A 22,422-nucleotide genomic window follows, 5' to 3' on the forward strand; every position below is an offset into this window, starting at 1 on the left:
CTGGTTTGTGATTACTACTGTACAGTATGTAATAAATGTTCATTTTTTTATTCAACAATAAATGTGAATTCTTCTTCATGGAAAAATAAGACATCCCCTGAAAATAAGACCTAGCGCATCTTTGGGAGCAAAAATTAATATAAGACACTCTTTTTTTCGGGGAAACACGGTAGTGAATAATAAATAAATAACACCAACACCAATAAAGTCTATACAGAATTTTATGAAATCATGACAAGAAAAAATAATTGTTCACAATGCCCATATAAAAGTAAAAACGATACAAAGTTCCCCATATACATCAACCTTTTCATTTTAGAGTACTATACTCTGAAACTCAAAATTAAATTGCACATTTGATTCTCCACAGGAAAATAAAAAACAAGACACATACACACACACTAGTGTGTCTTTTTTGTTCGGAGCCGTCGCTTTATGATTTCGTGATCACTTTCCTTTTGATCCATAACAATCTGAAAAAGAAATAAAGGTGTTTGTTCCTTCTTTTTTTAACTGTATTTTTATCTCCTCTTAATAAGTACAGCATAGAAAACTTCACAAAATAAACTTTAAAAACAGACTAAATGTTTTGTTTTTTTAAAAAAAAAACATAGGTGAACCTGAAATAATCAGAAAAATTACCTCAAAATGTGTTCTGATAAGTTCCAGGTCATTCATGTTATTGTGTGTTATCCCCCAGATCTCAATATCATATTTCCTTTGAGCATCTATTTTGCTCAAAGGGCTGGGCTTTAGCCCAGCTGGTAAATCATAATCAGCAATAAGATCTACCAACCAAAAAGTTGCTAGCTTGGAGCCCGGTTGGGGTGAGAATCCGACTGTCAGACCAGCTCACTGTTTACTTAAGCAGTTTGAAAACAACTTAGAACTGTAAGTAGATAAATTAGGTACCACGAAAAAGCAGGGGAGGTATTTTACGGTGCCATAAAGAAAAGACCAGAAATTGCCAGTGATCAAAAGAAAGGAGGAAGTTCTGATGGCTCTTCATCATAGAGAATGGAGCAACAGCACCCCCCTGTGGCTGGATTCCAGCACAACCTCCAAGGTGCCGAAGTTGGGCATCGACACAACATACCTTCCTTTCTGTCTTCTATCCAAATGTTTGCCATGAATGTCTGTACTGTGTGTTATTTATATAAATGTTATTTATATAAATAAAGTTTAATGTTTGTGTATATTTATAATTATTTTATGTCCTGGCATGGAATGCTTGCCGTATTTATGTTGTGCTCCACCCTGAGTCCCCTTCGGGGTGAGAAGGGCAAAATATAAAAGTTTCAAATAAATAAATAAATAAATGTTATGTTATTATTTTCCCTAAAAACATTTTCACTGTTGGAATTACCAGCCTACCGCTTCTAGAGTAGAAAAAATTCAATGCAAGGTGCACTCATGCCTGGGCTTTCAAGTTAATGTATTCTAACTGGGTTTTTCATCAAAATACACCCAAATACTTGAAGGAGAAGAGCCTGTTCTATCTTATTTTCACCTAAATTTCAATTAAATGGTGGCAATTTCACGACACCTTGACCTTAGCTGACCAATCAGCTTCTTTTGAAAAATAAAACACCTATAAAACCCAAGGGAGGCTACAATTGATTGAATTTTCTCTCACACATACTAGGAGTTATTTGGGGGCATTATGGGATCAATATGGGCAAAAATGTGAGAGAGGTCTAGAGGGCAACAAAAACGGCACTGGGGCTAAGTCACTATACCTGTTGTAATTCATTTGTGCTATGTACTATAGTACTGTGCTACACATACTTGCAACAATTCCTGATTCTCATCTTTGTTACACTTCTCCTCTGCCTCTTGTCTTTAAAAAGTTTGTACCACGGCATTGCTTACCACGTGACCAGAGAAATCCATTGGTGAAGAAACGTCAGTTGAGTACAGCCTGCGCTTGGCCCTTTTAGGCTTAACTTCCTTAATCGATTCCTCCTCGGTAGATTTAGGAGATTTTATTGTTGCCATGAACTTCTTTGCTGAAAGAGGAATTTCAGGAATTTTTGAGCCTTTTTTTTGTACCAAGAGCACTTAAGTGACATAAGCATGCCTTTTGCTTGTGCTGTACCCTCAGACAAACCATTAACAACAGACAATCCTACCCAAAGGTCTTTCTCTTCTACTGAACATTCTTGTCAAAGATACTTTCTGTGCAACTGGGACCCTACCTAAACTGACCATTTAATGTAGTTCTGCATAACACGTGGCCTGCACTAGTCTTGGTGTGGTCTTCTGAGGGCCGCCTCCCACCATTCACCCATCCGCCCATGCTGTCAGCTTGCTGCTACCTTCCCCTGTCCCAGGAAGGAAGGAAGGAGGGAGGGAGGAAAGAAAGAGAAAAACAGGAAAGAAGAAGGAAGGAAGGAAGGAAGGAAGGAAGGAAGGAAGGAAGGAAGGAAGGAAGGAAGGAAGGAAGGAAGAAAAAAGAGAGGGATGGAGGGAGGGAGATGGGGAGAAAGAAAAAAGAAAAGACAAAGGAGTAGGTAGGTAGGTAATAGGGGTTCCAGGCACCCCAGGCCTGGAACCCCTATGACCACCACACCACAGAAGAGTCCAGAATGTAAGCAAACAGTTTATTGTAAAAAACACATAAAATACATAAAAACCAGTTATTTGAAAGAAGATGTATAATCCAAAAAAAGAGTTAGCAATAACCAGACAGTAATTCAAATGTCTCAAACAAATCCCCAGAAAGTCACAGCATAAGTCCACAAGCAAAGGTATACTTAGTAAAACTTGAGTCAGAATATAAAGAAAAAGAAAACAGATACTTAAATCCAAAAACGAAGCTTGATTTGAAATAAGAACCAGAGAATTCAGGTCTAGCTTCTCACTTGAACGCTACGTTACCTGAACTGACTCTTAGGTAAACAACTTGCTAATTAATAAGCACACATGAAGTCATATCTTTTCCCACAGATTCTCTCTTCAAATTTCTTATTTTCTGCTCTAATCTGTAAACGAAGACTTTTGTTGATCTCCATGGCTGCAGGTATTTCTTCTTGGGAGCCTTCCGTATCACTTAGCTCTTTGCCTGACTCCTTATCTAATGTTGCGGTTTCTGGCTCCTCTAATTGACCTTCAGGCCTCGTACTTTCTGAGTCAATTTTTTCCCAGACAGAATAATCATTTCTCTAACTTGAATCTTCCTCACTTTGTGCCCCAGGAAATCTCACAGGAAATCTCACAATTCTCTCTAAACTATCAGTGAATCTATCAGCCTGATGCTGTACCACAACAGACAGGTAGGAAAAGAGAGGAAAGGAAGGAGTAAGGAAGAAAGGGAAGAAAAAAAGAGAGGTAGGAAAAAGAGGGAAGGAATTCATAAATCAAGCATGGTGTAGTGGCTTGACCTCTGACTATAGGTCTGAACCCACTGGGTTATTTTAGGCAAGTCACACTCTCTCAGCCTCAAAGCAAAACAAAGGCAAACAGAAGGACATCAGAAGAGCTGAAAAAACTCCCCACTCCAGAAATGGAAGTTCCTTCTCAACTTGATTTAAAATGAAAACAACCCCCCTTCAGAATCTGCATCATTCAAACATGAGCTATGGGAACAAAACTGTTCTAAACCAAAGAAAATGAATCTTTCAGTCATCACTTACCTTTGGATTGTATGATGGTTGGCGAACTCTGCAAAAATGAGCCAAATTTTTGTAATGTTCCACTTGTGTCCACAGGTGTTTTTATTTTTGAGGGAAAATATTTACTTCTTAAAGAATAATCTTTTTTGACATAGTGGTCTGTAGTAGACTGAAGAAACACAAAAAATGGGACAGACATTTAGACTATTACATTTAAGATACTGACCATTTTAAAGACTATACTGGTTTCTATAATAAACAACTACTCACTAAAAGTAGCCGTCACTCTTCTACAAAGATAGTCATGATCCTATTTCATCAAAATACATTTGACAAAGGAGAATCCTATTAAACAACAACTTGACTCCCATTGGCCTTTAAGCGGGACTTTATAATTTGAATCAAGATACAACCTCAGAACAAGTTACTTATAGCACAATTCTGTGCATAACTGTAAGCTGTTCTGAGTCACTTCGAGAAGATGGTGGCAGGATATAAGAATACAGTTATTATTATAACTGCAGGAAAACATTTTCCTGCCAGAAGACTGCATTTTACAATTTCTATTTAAAGTCAGCATCGAAACATGGTCTATAGAAATAAAATCACATGGAGCACAGATCTATCAGCAACAACCTCTCACTATGTTCCTATCTATTTAATGCTCCACTTTGATACTAGTATAGCATCAAAAAGACGCATCTCTAGTAACATTTGCTGAGAAATTTTAGCAAGAATTTATTATTGCCATCTTGTCTTGGTTATGGGTTTTTATGTCATCCAATTTAGCCTCCATAGAAACAGGATGCTTAGATAGGTGAGCCATTGGTCTGCACTGGTGTTGCCTTTATTTTTTTAATTTTTACCTTGCTCTTCAATCACAAAGTACACTTTAGGAATGTACATTATAGGCATGCACTCCAAGCATGGAATAGTCACTTCTTCCATATTGAATGGAAGTGTTTTGCCATGAAACAGACCAAGATGACTACGTCTATATTTTAACTGTTTTCTTTTTAAGACCCAAAGGACAAATGTCTTCCGATGAAGGGCAACCTATACGTACGAATAGCCTTAAAATATTGTTCCTTCTCAGAATGGCCTCCTTCATTTTGCTTCTTTTTATCTGGGAACTAGGGCTAGAGCTCAGTCCAGAAGCAATCATACTATTACTGTATGATATGGCTTTTAATGCTGGGTATGGTTTTTAAATCTGTGGATTTGGCTTTAACTTTGTTTTTTCTGTTGCTGTGAAATGTGTTTTATTATTGGTCTTTTATTATGTTTTGGTTATGACTGAATGTTTATACTATTTATCTGGATTTTTTTTTATTTGTTATGTATTTTGTGGCAATCAATGGTGGCTTTTATTTTGTAAGCCGCCCCGAGTCCCAATGGGGAGATGGGGCAGGATGTAAATAAAGTTTGATTGATTTTGACTGATACTGTTTCTAAAGATCAATAAGGCACAGATATCTATATCAAAATGCTACAAGAATGGTATCAATAGAAATAAACAATTGAAAAAACCATTTTCAGTGCTCACTCTCATGTTAAAAGTGATTCTAGAGTATCTATGTTCTCATATAAACTTAAATATCATACAAATTCAAATGTCTTTACAGTCCCAACTGGGTACTATCTTATAATATAATACATGAAACATAACATACATCAATCTCAAATGGAGAACAGTCCAAAAATATGGTGTACACACATATACAATTATACAACAGCAAGTATGAGAACATACCGTATATACTCGAAGATAAGCCAAGTTTTTCAGCCCTTTTTATGAGCTGAAAAAGCCTTTCCTGGCTTATAATCGGGTCAAGGTCAAGCCGGCAGCAGAGCCTGGAGGCTGTTGCTTGCAATATATGACATATTTATCTCTCATCTTACCCTCCCTTATCAGTGTTTACTTTTCCAAAGCCTCCCTCGCTCTAAACCAAGGGAATGTTTTGAAAAGGGAAAGAAGCCCTTGCAAGTCAGGAAGAATATATATATATATATATATATATATATATATATATATATATACACACACACACACACACACACACACACACACACACACACACATCTTATAAAAGCATTTTCCCGTGAAATATTTGTTTATCTCTGTTACAAATATATAGGCATTTCCCCCTGCAAGCCTTTGCAATCCCTATGTACCTTTATATTTGTATCTATCTATCTATCTATCTATCTATCTATCTATCTAAATTTTATACAGTAGAGTCTCACTTATCCAAGCTAAACGGGCCGGCAGAAGCTTGGATAAGCGAATATCTTGGATAATAAGGAGGGATTAAGGAAAAGCCTATTAAACATCAAATTAGGTTATGATTTTACAAATTAAGCACCAAAACTTCATGTTATACAACAAATTTGACAGAAAAAGTAGTTCAATACGCAGTAATGTTATGTTGTAATTACTGTATTTACGAATTTAGCAGCAAAATATCATGATATATTGAAAACATTGACTACAAAAATGGCTTGGGTTATCCAGAGGCTTGGATAAGCAAGGCTTGGATAAATGAGACTCTACTGTATATGAATTTCCCCCTCTTTTTTTGCAAGTCTTTGCAAATCCTATAGACATATAGATATCTAGAGATTTCCATGTACCTGTATGTCTGTATCTATGTGTATACATTATTTTATATATGTATATTCTCCTCACATGTTTGCAAGTCTTTGCAAATCCTATACAGATATAATTATCTATATAGATGGAGATGTCTAGATATAGATATGTGAATATTGTAGGGGAAATGCAAATATTGTAGGGGAAATGCACACACACACAAAGAGATTTCTCAATAGGTATAAACCTAGATATACAAGGCTTGCAAATATTGCAGGAGGGAAATGCACATATATAGAAAGAGGATTTGCAAACGTTTCAGGGGAAATGCATATGTGAAATTAGTATATATAATTATAGATCTATATCTAGCACTGCATTGTTTATGTAGGCATTGAATGTTTGCCTGTTACCATGTTGGAAGCTGGCCTGAGTCCCCATGGGGAGATAGGACAGCGTACAAATGAAGTTGTTATTATTATTATTATTATTATTATTATTATTATTATTATTATTAAGTTATTATTAATACCATATTTTCTATTGCATTTTCTATTGCTATTGTTTTTATTCGGGCTTGGACCCATGTAAGCCGCCCTGAGTCCCCTTTGGGGAGATAGAGGCGGGGTATACAAATAAAGTTGTTGTTGTTGTTGTTGTTATTATTATTATTATTATTAGTTGACCCTACTTTTCTACTTACAGAGCTAGTTTACTGTTTTTCTTTGAAATACTGTAAATATTCAAAAACCTTTAACCTACTGATGCCTCAATATAAATTCATTGGGATCTATTTTCATTTTGAAATTTACCAGTAGCTGCTGCATTTTCCACCCTCAGCTTATATGCGAGTCAGTAAGTTTCCCCAGTTTTTTGTGGTAAAATTAGGTGCCTTGGCTTATATTAGGGTCGGCTTATACTCAAGTATATACGGCATATATTTAATTATTTATTTCTATTGATACCATTCTTGTAGCAAACTGTTGCTAAAGAGCCAAGGCCCATATGGGGAGCAGATTCTATCTTACTTTAGAGATGTGAGTAAAATCTTTGTATTTGTGGAGTGTAAAAGAAGAGAGGATAGGAAGCCTTTATTTATGCTTAGGAGATTCCCACTGATGTCTTTTTGGGAGTCTACCAACTACAGAAAGGTACAAAATGGTGGCTCAGGAAAGCAGACACAAAAATGTGCAATAATATGCCTCTGAGCACTTGCTCAGACCATGAATCTGTTCTCAGATCTTTTTACACAAAAATCTACACCAGGATCTTCTTGACTTCAACAGCCTAATTGAGGATCGAAGTAATGGCTTTCCCCCCTCACTATTAGTAGCCAGAATCCTTGCTGATCTGCTGCAACTCAGTTGAATGAACCCTCTTCCTATCACTATTTTAGCTAAGTTGCTCAGACCTCTGCAGTCTCCTAGAGCTATTCCATAGTTCATCTTCACATTAACATCAAATATAATTTCTTTAACACTAACCTTGTTCTTTTTTCCTGCAGTTATAACCAGGCCAGCTGGGGATGCAGCATTCTTCTTATTTTCATTCTTCAATAAATCCTTAAACACAAAATAACATGCTCAATGTCCATCTACACCTTCCCAGCGGGGTTGTTAATAGTATTTCCCAGAGTAAGGAAAAAGGAAACATTGCAACCACAAAATCAGACTGAGAAATTGCCAGTGCTGTTTTTATCTAAGCTTTTTTTTTTTTTAAAAAAAATCTAATTTCTAATTATTTAATAAAGTCAAAGTAGTCTTTTAACTGGTGTAGAGTCAGTCTGGTCGCTTTTTAGCACTGATCAGCCAATAAATTATATCAGCAAGATGAGACATTGCTTTTATGTACTATGTTCTCTGAATTGCAAGCCTGGCACAAGTCTGGTAGTAGTGAGGCTTTTTTGGTTTCGAAGGCAGAATAATATTGACTTTAGCCAGAATGACTTCAGTAAGGAAAGACTTATGGACAGGGATAAGAAGAGAAGATATCACAAATTCTTTCCAAAAAAAAGTGGCCAGTTTCTTGTGGAATACCTAGTAACTGCTGGTTGATGGTGTTTTTGCTAACACTGGAGTAGCTGGCCTTTGGTGTAATCCAACTGGACAATTAGTAAGCAAGAAGGATGTTTACTGTCACTTCATACAAACTAGTTATAACCTTAAATCATGTAGCAAAGTCTCGTTTGTGTCAGAATCAAATAATTGGAGGTTATTGTCTCCCAAAGGTGCAGAATGAGCTTAGGTCTGTATTGTTTTGGAAATTCAAAACACTAGGAAGAGGAAAAATCTGGACTCACTTCCATTCTTATCACTCCATGAAAGCTCAACTGCCTGCCATAGTTAAGCATTATTAATGTTGAATGCATTCCCAAGCCTTCCTAACATTGTCCCAAATGTCTCCAAAGGTCCTTCTGCACTGCCATATAATCCAGATTATAAAAAAGATAATCCACATTATTGGCTTTGAACTGGATTATGTGAGTTTACACTGCCACATAATCCAGCTCAAAGCAGATAATCTGGATTTTATATGGCAATGTAGAAGGGGCCTAAAATTGTTACAGGAATTTCAATCTATTTGGGTGATAGCCCAAATGCTTTGCAATAACTGTCATAGGTGTCAATTAAAAGGCTGGCCTCTCTCAGCAGTTTGGCATAGTATCCATTTCAAATGAAAAACAAGAATAGCAGAATAATAGATAATTATCAACAGGACAGAAACAGAGATGAGATGTGGCTGATGATTATTTTAGTATTATGATCTAAATGTGTGATTGGAAGGAAATGTGGAAGATTAGAAGATATTGTTGAGTACTCTTATCTACAATAGCTATACATCTACAGAAAAAGATCAAATGGATTCAGTACCTGACTGACACCACCAGAAGTATATTTATTTCTAACTTTGTTTTTCCAGCAACTTGACAGTTTGTTGCTCTTGAAGAAAAATGGTTGAGGAGAAAAGAGGTTATAATTCCCATGTATTCAACCTCCTCCAAGTATTTTGCAAATGTAACACACATGATTTTCCATACTGATCATTTTGGCCTTAATGTTTCTCTCCTACCAGGTGCAATGATCTAGAAAGACCACAAATCGTGTTTCTTAGAAGAAACCTACCATCCAATGACTAATTAATCTTCAAGACTCCTGTTCAAATGGGAATCTGACAGTGTGTTTTAGGGATACAGCCTGTTCGATGAATCTACCATTCTAAATGATACGATACTATCCAGATTGAAAGGCGGACATAAATCAAAGAGGAGAGGTTGCTTTTAGTTAGCAGGTCAAATCTAAACTAAACATACAGATTTCATGGGCTCCATCTGATTTCTCTGAGGAAAAGACGAATAATGTTGGTGATCTGCAGCTTGGTCACCAACAAATGCTGTAAAAAACTACATTTATTCTGTGACCGTGAACTGACTTCATAGCTAAGAAGCCATAAATTCAGAAGTGGCAAGTTGAGAAGATAAATTTGACCAATATTTTTAGAGTCATGACCCAATTTTTTCAACAAAAAAGAAGTATAGTGTCTAGATCCAGGGAAGTCATGCCACCCCTCTATTCCATCTTGGTCAGACCACACCTGGTATACTGTGTCCAATTCTGGGCACTGCAATCGAAAGATGTCAACAGGCTGAAAGGTGTCCAGAGGAGAGCAACTAAAATGATGAAGGGTCTGGAGAACAAGCCCTATGAGGAGCGGCTGAAAGAGCTGGGCAGAGGAGATGGCTCAGAGGACACATGATGAGGGCCATGTAAAAATATGTAAGGGGAAGTCATAGGGAGGAGGGAGCAAGTTTGTTTTCTGCTGCAAGACTAGGACACAGAATAATGGCTTCAAACTACAGGAAAGGAGATTCCACCTGAACATTAGGAAGAACTTCCTCAATGGAACCCTCTGTCCCGGAGTGTGGTGGAGGCTCCTTCTTTGGAGACTTTGAAGCAGAGACTGGATGGCCATCTGTCGGGGGAGCTTTGAATGCAGTTTCCTGCTTTTTGGCAGGGTGTTGGACTGAATGGCCCATGGGGTCTCTTCCAACTCTATGATTCTATGATTCTATGAAGAATAAAAGGTGCAGAGTATTTCTCTCTGGTTATAACCAGGGTGGTATAGTAATTTGAACATTAGAGTATGGCTTTGGAAAACAGGGTTGGAATCCCCACAGATAATGAAACCTATTGGGTGACCTTGGGCAAGTCACACTCTTGGAGGAAACAAAGGCAACACTCCTTTCAACAAATCTCGCCAAAAAAAACAACCCTTGTGATAGAGTTATCATAGACTGTAAACAACCTGAAGGTAACCAAGAACAAGTTATGTTATATAAATCGGTCCTTCTTAAACTATTTCCACACACAACCCCTTTCCACCTGACAATTTTTATGTGATCCCAGGTATATAAAATAGGTATACAAATCAAACATTTACTGATAACAAATCAGCATTTGCAAGGCTTGTTAAAAAGGCTACATGTCAACCACGTTTGCTTTTAATGAAATTTTAATACTTCGTCCAGTGTACTGCTTTTCCTTTTCTTTGCCTTAGGGACTTTTATGGTCACAGCGGAAGGACTCCCTTGATGCTTCACTTCCATCTTATTGGGCTGCAGAGGTGTAAACTGAATCTCCATTTCAGGTTTTGGGAAACGGCTGATTTGGTCATTTTCTGAAGAGACTTCATAAGAATCTAGAATGGAATCTGACTGCTCCTGTGGTTACCAAAAATAATGTAAAATGGAGAGACAATGGGATAGTGGGAGGAAAAACAAAACAAAACAACGATGAAACTTTACAGTTGTAGAATGAAAGACAAAAACTAACACAAGCCCTGAGGGGAAAGTGAGCACGTCACATGCCCGGTTTCATTTTATGAGAATGATTGCTTGGCATCCTCAGAATAAACTCTCGCTATCAAAATTTATTCCACCCAAAAGGAAAGCAAACACTGCAAAGTTTTCATTAGAAAGAGCATATTCAATTTTTCCACAGGTTTTCAGAGCATACGGAAGAAAGCTTTCAAGTGCACAGAAGTGTTACCACCAGAATGTCAGCAAAGCAAAGTTGAGTTTGCCACTTTTGCTGTCATGCTTTCTGGAATGTCCATTGGACACTTTGAAGAGTTCTCTGTACATACAATGAGCCCTAGATTATAAACTATGCAGCCCTCCAATATTGTTGAACTCCAGCAGTCAGCAGCTCTAGCCAGGTTAGTCAACAATGAGGAATGTTGGAAGATGGAGTTCAATATCTGAAAGCATGCCAACTTTCGAATCCCCCCTCCCCACCCCTCACATGCACAAGGATGACACTGCTCTGACAAATCTGAGAGGGTAATTTGTTGGGTAACACGACGACAGCTGCAAATGAAACTAGTCTGTGTAGTTTCTTCTGCCCATGAAATTAAGTCATCTGTACCCTTCTGAACAAATATCTACACAACAACACTGTTAGATCCTGAATATTAACAACAGGGAATTGCCTAATCTCACAGGTTGGAATCATCCAAGAGAAGGTTTCAGAACCTTGAACTGGGAAAACATGTCTATCCATACAGACGGCAGGACAGATGGATGGGGGATGGGACTTACTTCTAAAAACCAAATCATATGGGTACAAAATGAGGGCATTCCCTCTCCCAAACATTCTCACCTCTCCCATGAATTTTCCCTTCAGTCACCAAATTTCTAGCACTGCAGCAACTTAATACGAGGGCTATCCACAAAGTAGGTTACGTTTTGGATTTTAAAAAGGACAAAGTATAGGATAAATCATTTACCATATGCAGCTGAAAGCCACATTCCAATACTACAATCTCATGTAATCCCCATTGAAATCTAGGCACGTTTCATATAGATAAATGAGTTTGAAAAGTACTGCTCCAGTAAATTCCTCGCTTGTGTCCTCAGCTCTTCCCCCTTCTCCCTTCCTGCAGCGTAGCCAAAACACTGCACTGCCAGCCACGCCCCCATTGTTGGAAACGGAGGAGAGAGGCGGCAAATTTACTGGGGCAGACCTTTTCAAACTCATTTATCTATATGAAACGTGCCTAGATTTCAGTGGGGATTACGTGAGATTGTAGTATTGGAATGTGCCTTTCAGCTGCATATGGTAAATGATTTCTCCTATACTTTGTCCTTTTTAAAATCCAAAACGTAACCTACTTTGTGGATAGCCCTCGTACTTCACTTGACATTTTAGAAATATAGTATAAGTATCCAAAGGAAAAAAGGGAAGGCAAAGTTACCCAGAAAATGCAAACACAGCAAATCTAAGAGTACTGTACTGTTTGTGTATTATTTTCAATGCCTCACTCTCTGCAATGATAGAACTTTGGGAAAAGGGAAAAAATAATGAAGATGAAAGAATTCTCAAAAAGAGGCAATGTTTTGATTTTGCACACATACACATCTCCATCTCAACTCATAAAGCCTTTTTATGAGGTCGGATAGATACCTGAATATTTTCTAGTGAAGACACCATGCTAGAATTCTGTATCAATTGGTCTATTTGTCCTCCACTGTTCAAATTTGGCAAGTCACTTTGGTTTACTTCAAGCTGTTGAAGAAAGAGATGAATGAGAATTGTGACATTCATAATCAGTAATTCTTTTGATTTTAGAAACCAAATGTGCTTAAAAAGGCGAGATGGCACCCTCATTGCTAAATGATCACAGCACAGTCATAGTTTTCAGCATTGGGTATTGAGCTTTTTGGAAAACTCCTCCTCTCTGGCTAATTTCAGTTGCTTTAAAAAACAAAATTGTGGCTTTTAACTTATGTATGAATTATTATCTATCTCTCTACCATAGTTTTGTCAATTGTTTTAACAACAATTGATATGTTATGGACGTATTTATGAATGACACTATGTAACACTTTTATTCCTGGGTTAGAAATGTAATTTCCTCATTGGTTCTATCATAAAAAAATATGAGAAAGGTTTATTAAACTGTAAAAAACTTTGATTGTGAAGGGCATCCTGTAGCATTTTGCTATAGTTTTCCAATAAATATCTCAGAGTCTCAACCAATTCAACATTGTGGCAGCCACAAAAACAAAGTTTCTGGAGTATAGCACCTACTTTGAAAGTACAGTAGAGTCTCGCTTATCCAACGTAAACGGGCCGGCAAAACATTGGATAAGCGAATATGTTGGATAATAAGGAGAGATTAAGGAGAAGCCTATTAAACATCAAATTAGGTTATGATTTTACAAATTAAGCACCAAAACATCATGTTATACAACAAATTTGGCAGAAAAAGTAGTTCAATTCGCAGTAATGCTATGTAGTAATTACTGTATTTACGAATTTAGCACCAAAATATCACGATGTATTGAAAACATTGACTACAAAAATGCGTTGGATAATCCAGAACGTTGGATAAGCGAGTGTTGGATAAGTGAGACTCTACTGTAAGTGCTACACAATTAAACAGGAAATAACACTTTCAAGTCAGGAAATAGAACATTTTTCAAATTTTATTACATGGTGTAATAGATACTGTTACTAGAGAACTTTATTTATAAAAGTGCAAAAAATAAATTGTGCAGTGTACGAATTATAATCAACTTCCTACACTTTCTGGTTTTATCCATACATGTTTCATGAACACATTATATACAGCTTCAGAAAACAAGTTACTATTTAAATCAGAACAACATTTACTATTGCAACAATTGCTACTGCAACATATATAATACTAGAAATAGCTTACAGAAAGGGTTTTAGATAAGATAGATGACTGGTATTAGCATAAAGTGACACTGATGTATGTTAAACTAGTGATATATGATTTGAGGAAGATTTATATTTGTGCGAGTTTCATCTAAAAAGGAAAAACAAAGGAGCTGGACAGTTAGAATGCTGTTTTGTTTTATAGTTATACTGCAAAATACTTTGGTTGCAATCATGACTTACTTGGATATAAATTTCACTGAATGCAATGCAATATATAGATTAAGACCACATTATAAAATATTACCAGTTGTAAATTTACCTGTTTACAACCAGAGAGGTCTTCTACTTTCTTTGTTTCTGCTTCTTTTTGAATGGGTAATTCCTTGGTAACCTCATTACAAGGTTCTTCAGTAGTTGTTTGTAAATTCTTTTAAAGACAAAAAGGTACCAAACATTCAGCTATACGCATTTAGCTGAGATAGAGCAAATAATAATAATAATAATAATAATAATAATAATAATAAGGCCAAGATCGAAAAATCAGCTGATGACCCAAAATGCAGACTGTGCAAGGAAACCGACGAAACCATTGATCATATCCTCAGCTGCTGTAAGAAAATTGCACAGACAGACTACAAACAGAGGCACAACTATGTGGCCCAAATGATTCATTGGAACTTATGCCTCAAGTACCACCTCCCAGCAGCAAAGAACTGGTGGGATCACAAACCTGCAAAAGTATTGGAAAATGAGCACGCAAAGATACTGTGGGACTTCCGAATCCAGACTGACAAAGTTCTGGAACACAACACACCAGACATCACAGTTGTGGAAAAGAAAAAGGTTTGGATCATTGATGTCGCCATCCCAGGTGACAGTCGCATTGACGAAAAACAACAGGAAAAATTCAGCCGCTATCAGGACCTCAAGATTGAACTTCAAAGACTCTGGCAGAAACCAGTGCAGGTGGTCCCGGTGGTGATGGGCACATTGGGTGCCGTGCCAAAAGATCTCAGCCGGCATTTGGAAACAATAGACATTGACAAAATTACGATTGCCAGCTGCAAAAGGCCACCCTGCTGGCATCTGCGCGCATCATCCGAAAATACATCACACAGTCCTAGACACTTGGGAAGTGTTCGACTTGTGATTTTGTGATACAAAATCCAGCATATCTATCTTATTTGCTGTGTCATAAAATAATAATAATAATAATAATAATAATAATAATAATAATAATAATAATAATAATAGCAACAAGTTAAGGACTCAAACAGCTAACAAACTCCAGCCTTTGTGGCGGTACAAGGGACATATAATGTGGATTGCTCCTCTGTGCAATCCAAAAAAAAGTATGTTTATGTGGTTAAAAATTAGATTTTTAGCATAATATTGATGATAAAAGATATCTGTAGCTCAATGTTAAAGAGCTGGAGGGGACAGGGAGAGAATCTGTCATTGAATGGAGAAGAAGGGACCTCTAAGGTGATGGTCACAGGTGGGATCACCATAGCAGCCAAGAAGTATAAAGAAAATCTAACTGCATGCAGAAATCTAATTGTTCTAAAGAAGCTTTATTATGTTCAAATTTCATGTTTCTTCCAATTTCATGAAGTCACAATAAGCAAAATAATGTTATGTGAGAATAAACATAGTGAGACCTTAGGAAAAGAAGAGGTTGCATGCTAACCTTCCCAGGAGCTTTCAATAAAGCCTTTTTCAGTTCTTCTATTTCTTTGTCTTTTTGTGCATTACTTGAAACGAGAGTACTCAACTGCACTTCCAAAGCTGCCACCAGCTGATCCCTCTCAGTACGCCATTTCTGAAGGTCATTATCTTTTTCTGTCACAAGTCTTTCCTGAAAAAAAGAAAGGGGGTAACAAATCCCTCTAAAATCCTTTGGAAAGGAAGTGTCCTGTGTGAGCATCCCCCCCCCCACACACACACACACATTATTTTTCTAGCTGAATTTATTTGTATGCTACCTTATGTACTTCAGTAGAAAGGTGTTAAATTAACTGGGACATACATACAACTTGCACATTATTTCACATTTGACTCTTGGAAGATACTAGATTTTTGTTTCACAAGAAAGGGAAACCTCTTACAGGCTGGAGAAGTCCAAACAAAGTAGGAGTGGGAAGAGCAGAAATTGTCAAGTCCCCTAAATGTTTGTTTGAAAACTATGGGGAAATACAGTAAAACCTTGACCTTCTTACAGTGATACCAGTGGCACTCCAGGTGGCCAGCTTCTGATCAAAATAAATCTAGAATCATGCCAAGTTTTTAACTTTATTTGCATTTTTTAAAAATACATTATAACTGTACCCTCAATTCACTTCTGACATGATAAATAAAATAAATAAAATGGTCCTGCACTCCTCACCCCAGAAAATGTGGAGGACCTACTGCATAATATATTCTATATCAGGAGAGCAAATCATTACAGTAATCCAGACTTGATGTACCAGATTTATTGGAGCTGCATCTCTCAGAAGAGTAGTCTTGCTGAATTGCTGGGTGAATAAACTACAGGCACTTATTTATAAATCCTAAATTCTCTCTGGAAGAAGGTCAGGATATAATCATAACAAATACTAATTAAGTTTAAAATGCAGTCTTGGCAATTATTTGATTTTAAAGTTAACAGCTATGTACAAAAAAAGATTAAGACTGCATCTCTATTCACACATACCTCAGAGAAAGTTCCATTCAACATGACTAGACTTATTTCCAAGCAAACATGTACAGGATTACCCAGTTAGATCTTCATATTCAGAATAGTTTCCCCCAATGCAAACCATTTATTGCTTTCTACTCACTGCTTCTACTAGCTGCTTCGTGTGATTTTCTCTGTTCTCAGCAAATCTTTTCATCTCTCTGTTACGATATGTCTCTGCTTCTTTGGCCTGACTTATGAGAAGCGTTTTTTCTGTCAACCACTTTTGGCGATTCATTTTGTGTTGTTCTTCACATTCCTATTTTTAAAAGTAACCAGGAGTTAAACCTATTTCTCTTAAAGAATTAAGAAAATTATCTAAAAACACTGAATAATTTTGAGTGCTCCCAGCTGAGTAAGAAAATGTATTTGTTTTCTGTTGAAAAGTGCTAGTTTGCCAAAGAATTACATTAAAACATTTGTTGTCCAATTATAAGAACAAGCACATTGAAATGCTGCAATAATCATGGTTTGGATCTGGTGCTGACTCTTTAAAACAGTGACTCCTACAATTCCTGAACCTCTGCCATACTAACTGGGTCCTTCTTGTTGTTTGTTGTTATTGTTGCTATTGTTATGTTTATTTATACCCCACTTTTTCCTCTCCACAAGGAAATTCATGTAAGTTGTCATGAAATATCTGGAGAGAACTAGATTTCTTACACTTGAGTTAGCATTGTGTGTATGCAGTATGATATGTTTTTTACTTATGGGCACATGCTACCCCATTTGAATATAAACAGGAAGAAATATGAGACTTCTCCTTTTATCTAAAAATTAGAAGTGTATCCATGTAAAGTTAACAGGAATCTCATTAAAATCAGATATTAACATAGAGCAGATAATGTGTGACTTACTGGACTGCAACTCTCATCCTCATTGACTATGCTGAGCAATTGAGAGTAATAGAATTTGCAGCTCAACTACATCTGAAGGGTCATGTTCACTCTTCTCATGACCAAATGATGGTTTATTATTCAAGCAGTAATATATTTAGACTAAAAGCAAAGGATGGTCTAAAAATACAGATACAGGTATCAACACAGACATTTATTTTATTTATATCCTATCCAGATTTTATAGATGTATATGCTATAACTTGTCCTCATTTCAGGCTGGCATGAACATGTTTGAGAGACATTCACATAAAGTAGAACATTGTTATTATTTTTAAATAACTTGAAGCACACAGTTTCAGTCATCTGATCTTCACATCTCAGACATACTTTTCACCTTAGCTCCTACACAATTTCGTCAAAGTAATTAATAGTCATTTATTAGCTTCCTTGGCACCAGGTAGGATATGCGCACATAAGACCCTGGTTTGAATGAAGTCTGAGGCCTCATCTACACAACCACATCAAATTCAGATTATTTGCTTTGAACTGGATTACATGGCAATGTAGACTCATATAATCCAGTTCAAAGCAGATAGTCTTGATTTTATATGGCTGTGTAGATTGGGCCTCATATAATCTTGAAAGCACACCAGGAATCCACACATTACCTTCAGCTTCTCCTGCAGTCTTGCCACTTCCTCATGAAGCAATGCTGTACTCGTTTCACATTCTGCTTTACCATTCTGTTGCCTCAAACTACTGCCCTGCTTCTCTATCTCATAGTACCTTTTCTTCCAGTCTTCCAGTTCTATAGGGAAAATATTTTCATTGATAAGAATTTAAGATAAACAATAATAGATACGAAAGATGTGTAACTGACTAATGGAACGGCCCAGACTACGCCTATGGATCACATGATTTACCCTGTTGTATGGAATTAAATGCTTTTAAATAGTTTAAATTGTATTTTAGTATTTTATTTTATTTCAAATGGTTGTTTTATTGTACTCTTTTTTTAAAGGCATTGAATTGTTGCCTATGATGTGAAGCCACCTTGAGTCCCCCCAGGGTTGAGAAAGGCGGGGTAAAAGTGCCGTAAATAAATAAATAAATAAATTCAGTTATTATAAAGTGTTTATGTCTACTGTTGGTAAATATATATGAATGGAGAAACGTTCTCACAGATAGCACTTTTTTGCATCTCAAAACATCTTAATCTTCTGTTTATTTTTTATTTCCATCTTCAGTTTTATATACCTCTATCAACTGAAGGATAACACTTCATGTATGGAACTCTGATCCATGACAGCTCATGCCATTATGCATTTGCCAGTATTCTTTAAAAAGAATGTGTTGTAGAGCAGTTTTTGCATCAGTAGCCTAACACAACTATGAATATGGAATACAGCAAGTCGGAAGACTTGAAAAAAATAACACCCCCTGGTTCCAATTTTGATCCTATTTAGATGCAAAGACTGCTTTTGTATGATATATCAAAAAGATATTGTGAGGCTGGGGTGAGAAACATTATCCTTCCTCATCACTTACCTGCAACGTATCTTTCATTCTCTTCTAATTGAGCCTCAAGTTCTCGGTCTTGTTCAGCCTGGGTCTGCTCTTGCTCCTCCAAAGTCAGTTTCATATCTTCGATGATCTTATCCTTCTGACATAGAGCTAAAGATTCAAGAAACACATTTTAATGGTGTCCTTTATTTAGCCCCTTTTCTGTGGTCTGGCACCATGAGATGCAGAGCCAATCTTAAGAAATGTGGCTAGAAAGTGGAGTCCACGACATGCGAGTGTGGAGAAGAGCAAACCACAGACCACTTACTACAATGCAGTCTGAGCCCTGCCACATGCACAATGGAGACCCTTCTTACAGCGACATCAAAGGCACTCCAAGTGGCCAGATTCTGGTCAAAGGAAATCTAGTATAGTGCCCAGTCTGCATTCAACTACTTATTGCAAGTGAGTTCTGCTTGCTATGATTCTCCATCTCAATGGCATTCTGTCCCTTAAATGAGTTCCAGACAATCTGTGTTAAGCTAAAGTAAACCTCCCTTAGTGTATGCTGGATCCCACAAATCTTAAAATAATTCTCATTTCAAAATGCTCACTTTTTTACACCCTGCAGTCCAGGACCAATATTCTAAATACCAAATTTCAAGTCATCAACATAATAGGTAGCTTACATAAATGAACACTATGCAGTACCTTTCTAATAATTGAAAAGATTAATCTCTCACTTGCCAAATTTATAGGCAAAATGGGAAAGGTAGCTCACAGAAAATAATTTCATTAAACCATAAGCATAAAAACATCTAACTAGTATTAAAAGTAACAGCAGTGAGAATAGAAAAATGCCAGAAGTATGTGAAAGAAAAAGAGATCACAAACACACACTGAGTATTACATACCTTCACATGTTTTCTGGTACTGATGTTGAACATCCTCCAGTTTCTTAGTCAGGTCTTCCTAATTTGGACACAAAAACAGAGAGTACATACATACAAGAACTAAAAACTCCCAATGTAGTGAATAAATAAAGGCTACATCCCGTCTAGATTACTGTAGTGCACTCTACATGGGGCTGCCTCTGAAGAGTGCTCGGAAACTTCAGCTGGTCCAAAGACCTGCAGCCAGGTTGCTTACTGGAGCTGGCTGGTACAGGCCGTGGACAAACCCCTTGTTGCAGCAACTCCACAGGCTGCCAGTCTGTTTCCGGGAACAATTCAAAGTGCTGGTTATGACTTTTAAAGCCCTAGTCGGTTCAGGTCCAGGCTATTTGGCTGACCGCATCTCCTTGTATGAACCTGCCCGGGACTTGAGATCTTCGAGAGGGGCCCTTCTCTCAGTCCTACGTCCATCTCAAGCCCGGTTGGTGGGAACAAGAGAGCCTTCCTTCTGGGTGGCTGCCCTACGACTCTGGAACTCTGCCCAGGGAAGCCAGAATGACCCTCTTTTGCTGTCCTTCAGGTTGCACCTTTTTATTCAAGCAGGCTTTTAAAGATGGAGGTGTTTAAGATCAGTTCACGGGGTGTTGTGGTTTTAAACTCTGAATATGTTTTTGATGGATTTGAACTGTGAATTTTTGAGTGCTGCTTCTTGCAGGGGGTTGGACTGGATGGTCCGTGAGGTCTCTTCCAACTCTACTATTCCATGATTCTATGATTCTATGAGTGCTGTATGTGTTTAATTCTGTTTTGATGTTTGTATATTTGTCTATTTTAAATTGTATACTAATACTTGAGTCCCCTTTGGGGAGATAAAGCAGGATATAAATATAATAAAAACAACAACAACAACAACAACAACAACAATAATAATATAAATGTGGACTCAGCATAAGATTCACTCTTTTGAAACTGGACTCAGCTTATGAAACACAGAATCAATCCGTACCAAACTCAGTGGTCTTTACTAAACTCAGCTTGCCTTTATTAAATATGAGCCTGACCCACAGTAGCTCGTAACAGTAGCAATGAAACCATACAAACAAAAATAAAATTTATGTGGATCCATAAACACACACTTGGGTTGAAAAGTATGTGCTCAGTCTGAAATGTTGCATACCATTGCATTAGAGAGATACTCCTGTTCCCAATGAAGAGGAAAGAGGGACAATCTATGGTGTACAGAACTAATATGCCAGTTTATTTTTCTGGACAAGGATCAAGAAAAAGAGAATGGTGCTCCATTTCCGAAATTGTAGTTACATCTTTGGTTATGTATTCCAACATGGCCCAGGGTTAGCATTTATTGTTTCTTCCAACTCTGCTTTTGTCATGTCAATGGATCATGCTTTTCATGACACGGAAATACTGACATTCTTTACCAGTTACTTCAAGTCAATTTAGGACCTACACTAAAAAGATTGGAAGAGCTCTTTCTCATCATTTCAGCTGCAATTTTTAAAAGGGAATTTGTTTTATATAGCATCCTCAGCATGCATTTTGAAAACAATCTTTCATTAACATCTGCAATGCCATTTTAAAGATGTCCAGTATGACCATACACAAGGAATAATGGGAGAAGAGGAAGAGATACTAATTTGCCTGAATCACAAATAAGCTATTTTTGTAGGTCAGGGAACCATTCTCCTTCCTCTGAAACTGACTGGGAGGGCACACAGTGCTGAATGGTTGCTGAAACAAGGCACTATGCTTTACAAAAGAACAACAAATCAAATACTGAGTGTTCAACTTACTTTAAAGCAAAATTGCCTGAAAATCCATGCACACTTCCCACCCACCCCACCCCCTGATAGTAGCATACTATCAAATTCTGGCAGTGTAACAAGGGCTGCAAAATAAAGATACCCTTTGCCTACCTCTGGCCTATAAGCAACCTAGTGAGTTCACAAATACTTGAACTAGAGACTTATAAATCCACACTCTTCACTCCTACACTGTATTAGCTTTGTATTTTTGTATTATACAAGCCATTCTCCTAGTAACATCCAATAGTAACTGCAACCAAAAACATTGTACAATACCTTCTGAAACTGTTGAATTGTTCTTTGCTTGAGCGCTAGTTCTTCAGTGAGCTGGTTCTTAGCCTTTTCAAGTTCACTGATTTTATTCCGTAGTAATTTCTCTTCAGCACGCGTGCTGCATACCTATAAGAAGATTCATTGGGTTTACTTTGCAAGCAACTATGATTATTGTTTGGACTTTAGCATTTGTATGGTGCTTTACTATTTTTTCACAATGACATACTTTTGGATGTTAAGCCAGAAGTAACCTCCTTATTCACTCATTCCCTCTGTGTTGATATTTCGAACATCGAGAAGGATGGGCAGATAATATTTTAGCATAAATTTCCAAAGAGGATTCCCTGATGTTGCTGAATCATACTTCGGGGTATTAGTCATGCTTGATGAGTTTTCTGGGAGCCAAATCCCAACAAGCTACTCTGTTTTCAATACATATGGCAAGTACAGGTTGAGTATTCCCTATCGGAAATGCTTGGA

At 37.2% G+C, this 22,422-nt stretch overlaps 1 protein-coding gene across 3 annotated transcripts in view; it reads right to left on the reverse strand.

Moving 5' to 3' along the window:
* Positions 1–203: 203 nt before the first annotated feature.
* kif20b (kinesin family member 20B) overlaps positions 204–22,422 on the reverse strand; it is a 63,733-nt gene continuing 41,514 nt past the window's right edge. The window contains exons 22-35 of one of the 3 annotated variants that reach the window (XM_008115306.3): positions 21,946–22,068; positions 19,868–19,925; positions 18,999–19,124; positions 18,119–18,258; positions 16,715–16,870; positions 15,583–15,750; positions 14,212–14,319; positions 12,669–12,770; positions 10,724–10,924; positions 9,078–9,146; positions 7,692–7,769; positions 3,636–3,783; positions 1,873–2,009; positions 204–473 (exon numbers count right to left, since the gene is read on the reverse strand). In XM_008115306.3, coding sequence (XP_008113513.2) covers positions 402–473; positions 1,873–2,009; positions 3,636–3,783; positions 7,692–7,769; positions 9,078–9,146; positions 10,724–10,924; positions 12,669–12,770; positions 14,212–14,319; positions 15,583–15,750; positions 16,715–16,870; positions 18,119–18,258; positions 18,999–19,124; positions 19,868–19,925; positions 21,946–22,068 — 1,686 coding nt within the window. In that variant the 3' untranslated portion in view covers positions 204–401. The remainder of the gene's footprint in view (positions 474–1,872; positions 2,010–3,635; positions 3,784–7,691; positions 7,770–9,077; positions 9,147–10,723; positions 10,925–12,668; positions 12,771–14,211; positions 14,320–15,582; positions 15,751–16,714; positions 16,871–18,118; positions 18,259–18,998; positions 19,125–19,867; positions 19,926–21,945; positions 22,069–22,422) is intronic. The other 2 variants (XM_008115308.3, XM_008115307.3) reach the window with 2 other exon arrangements.

This window comes from Anolis carolinensis, chromosome 3, assembly GCF_035594765.1.
Source record: "Anolis carolinensis isolate JA03-04 chromosome 3, rAnoCar3.1.pri, whole genome shotgun sequence".
NCBI classification, from domain to species: Eukaryota; Metazoa; Chordata; class Lepidosauria; order Squamata; family Dactyloidae; genus Anolis; species Anolis carolinensis.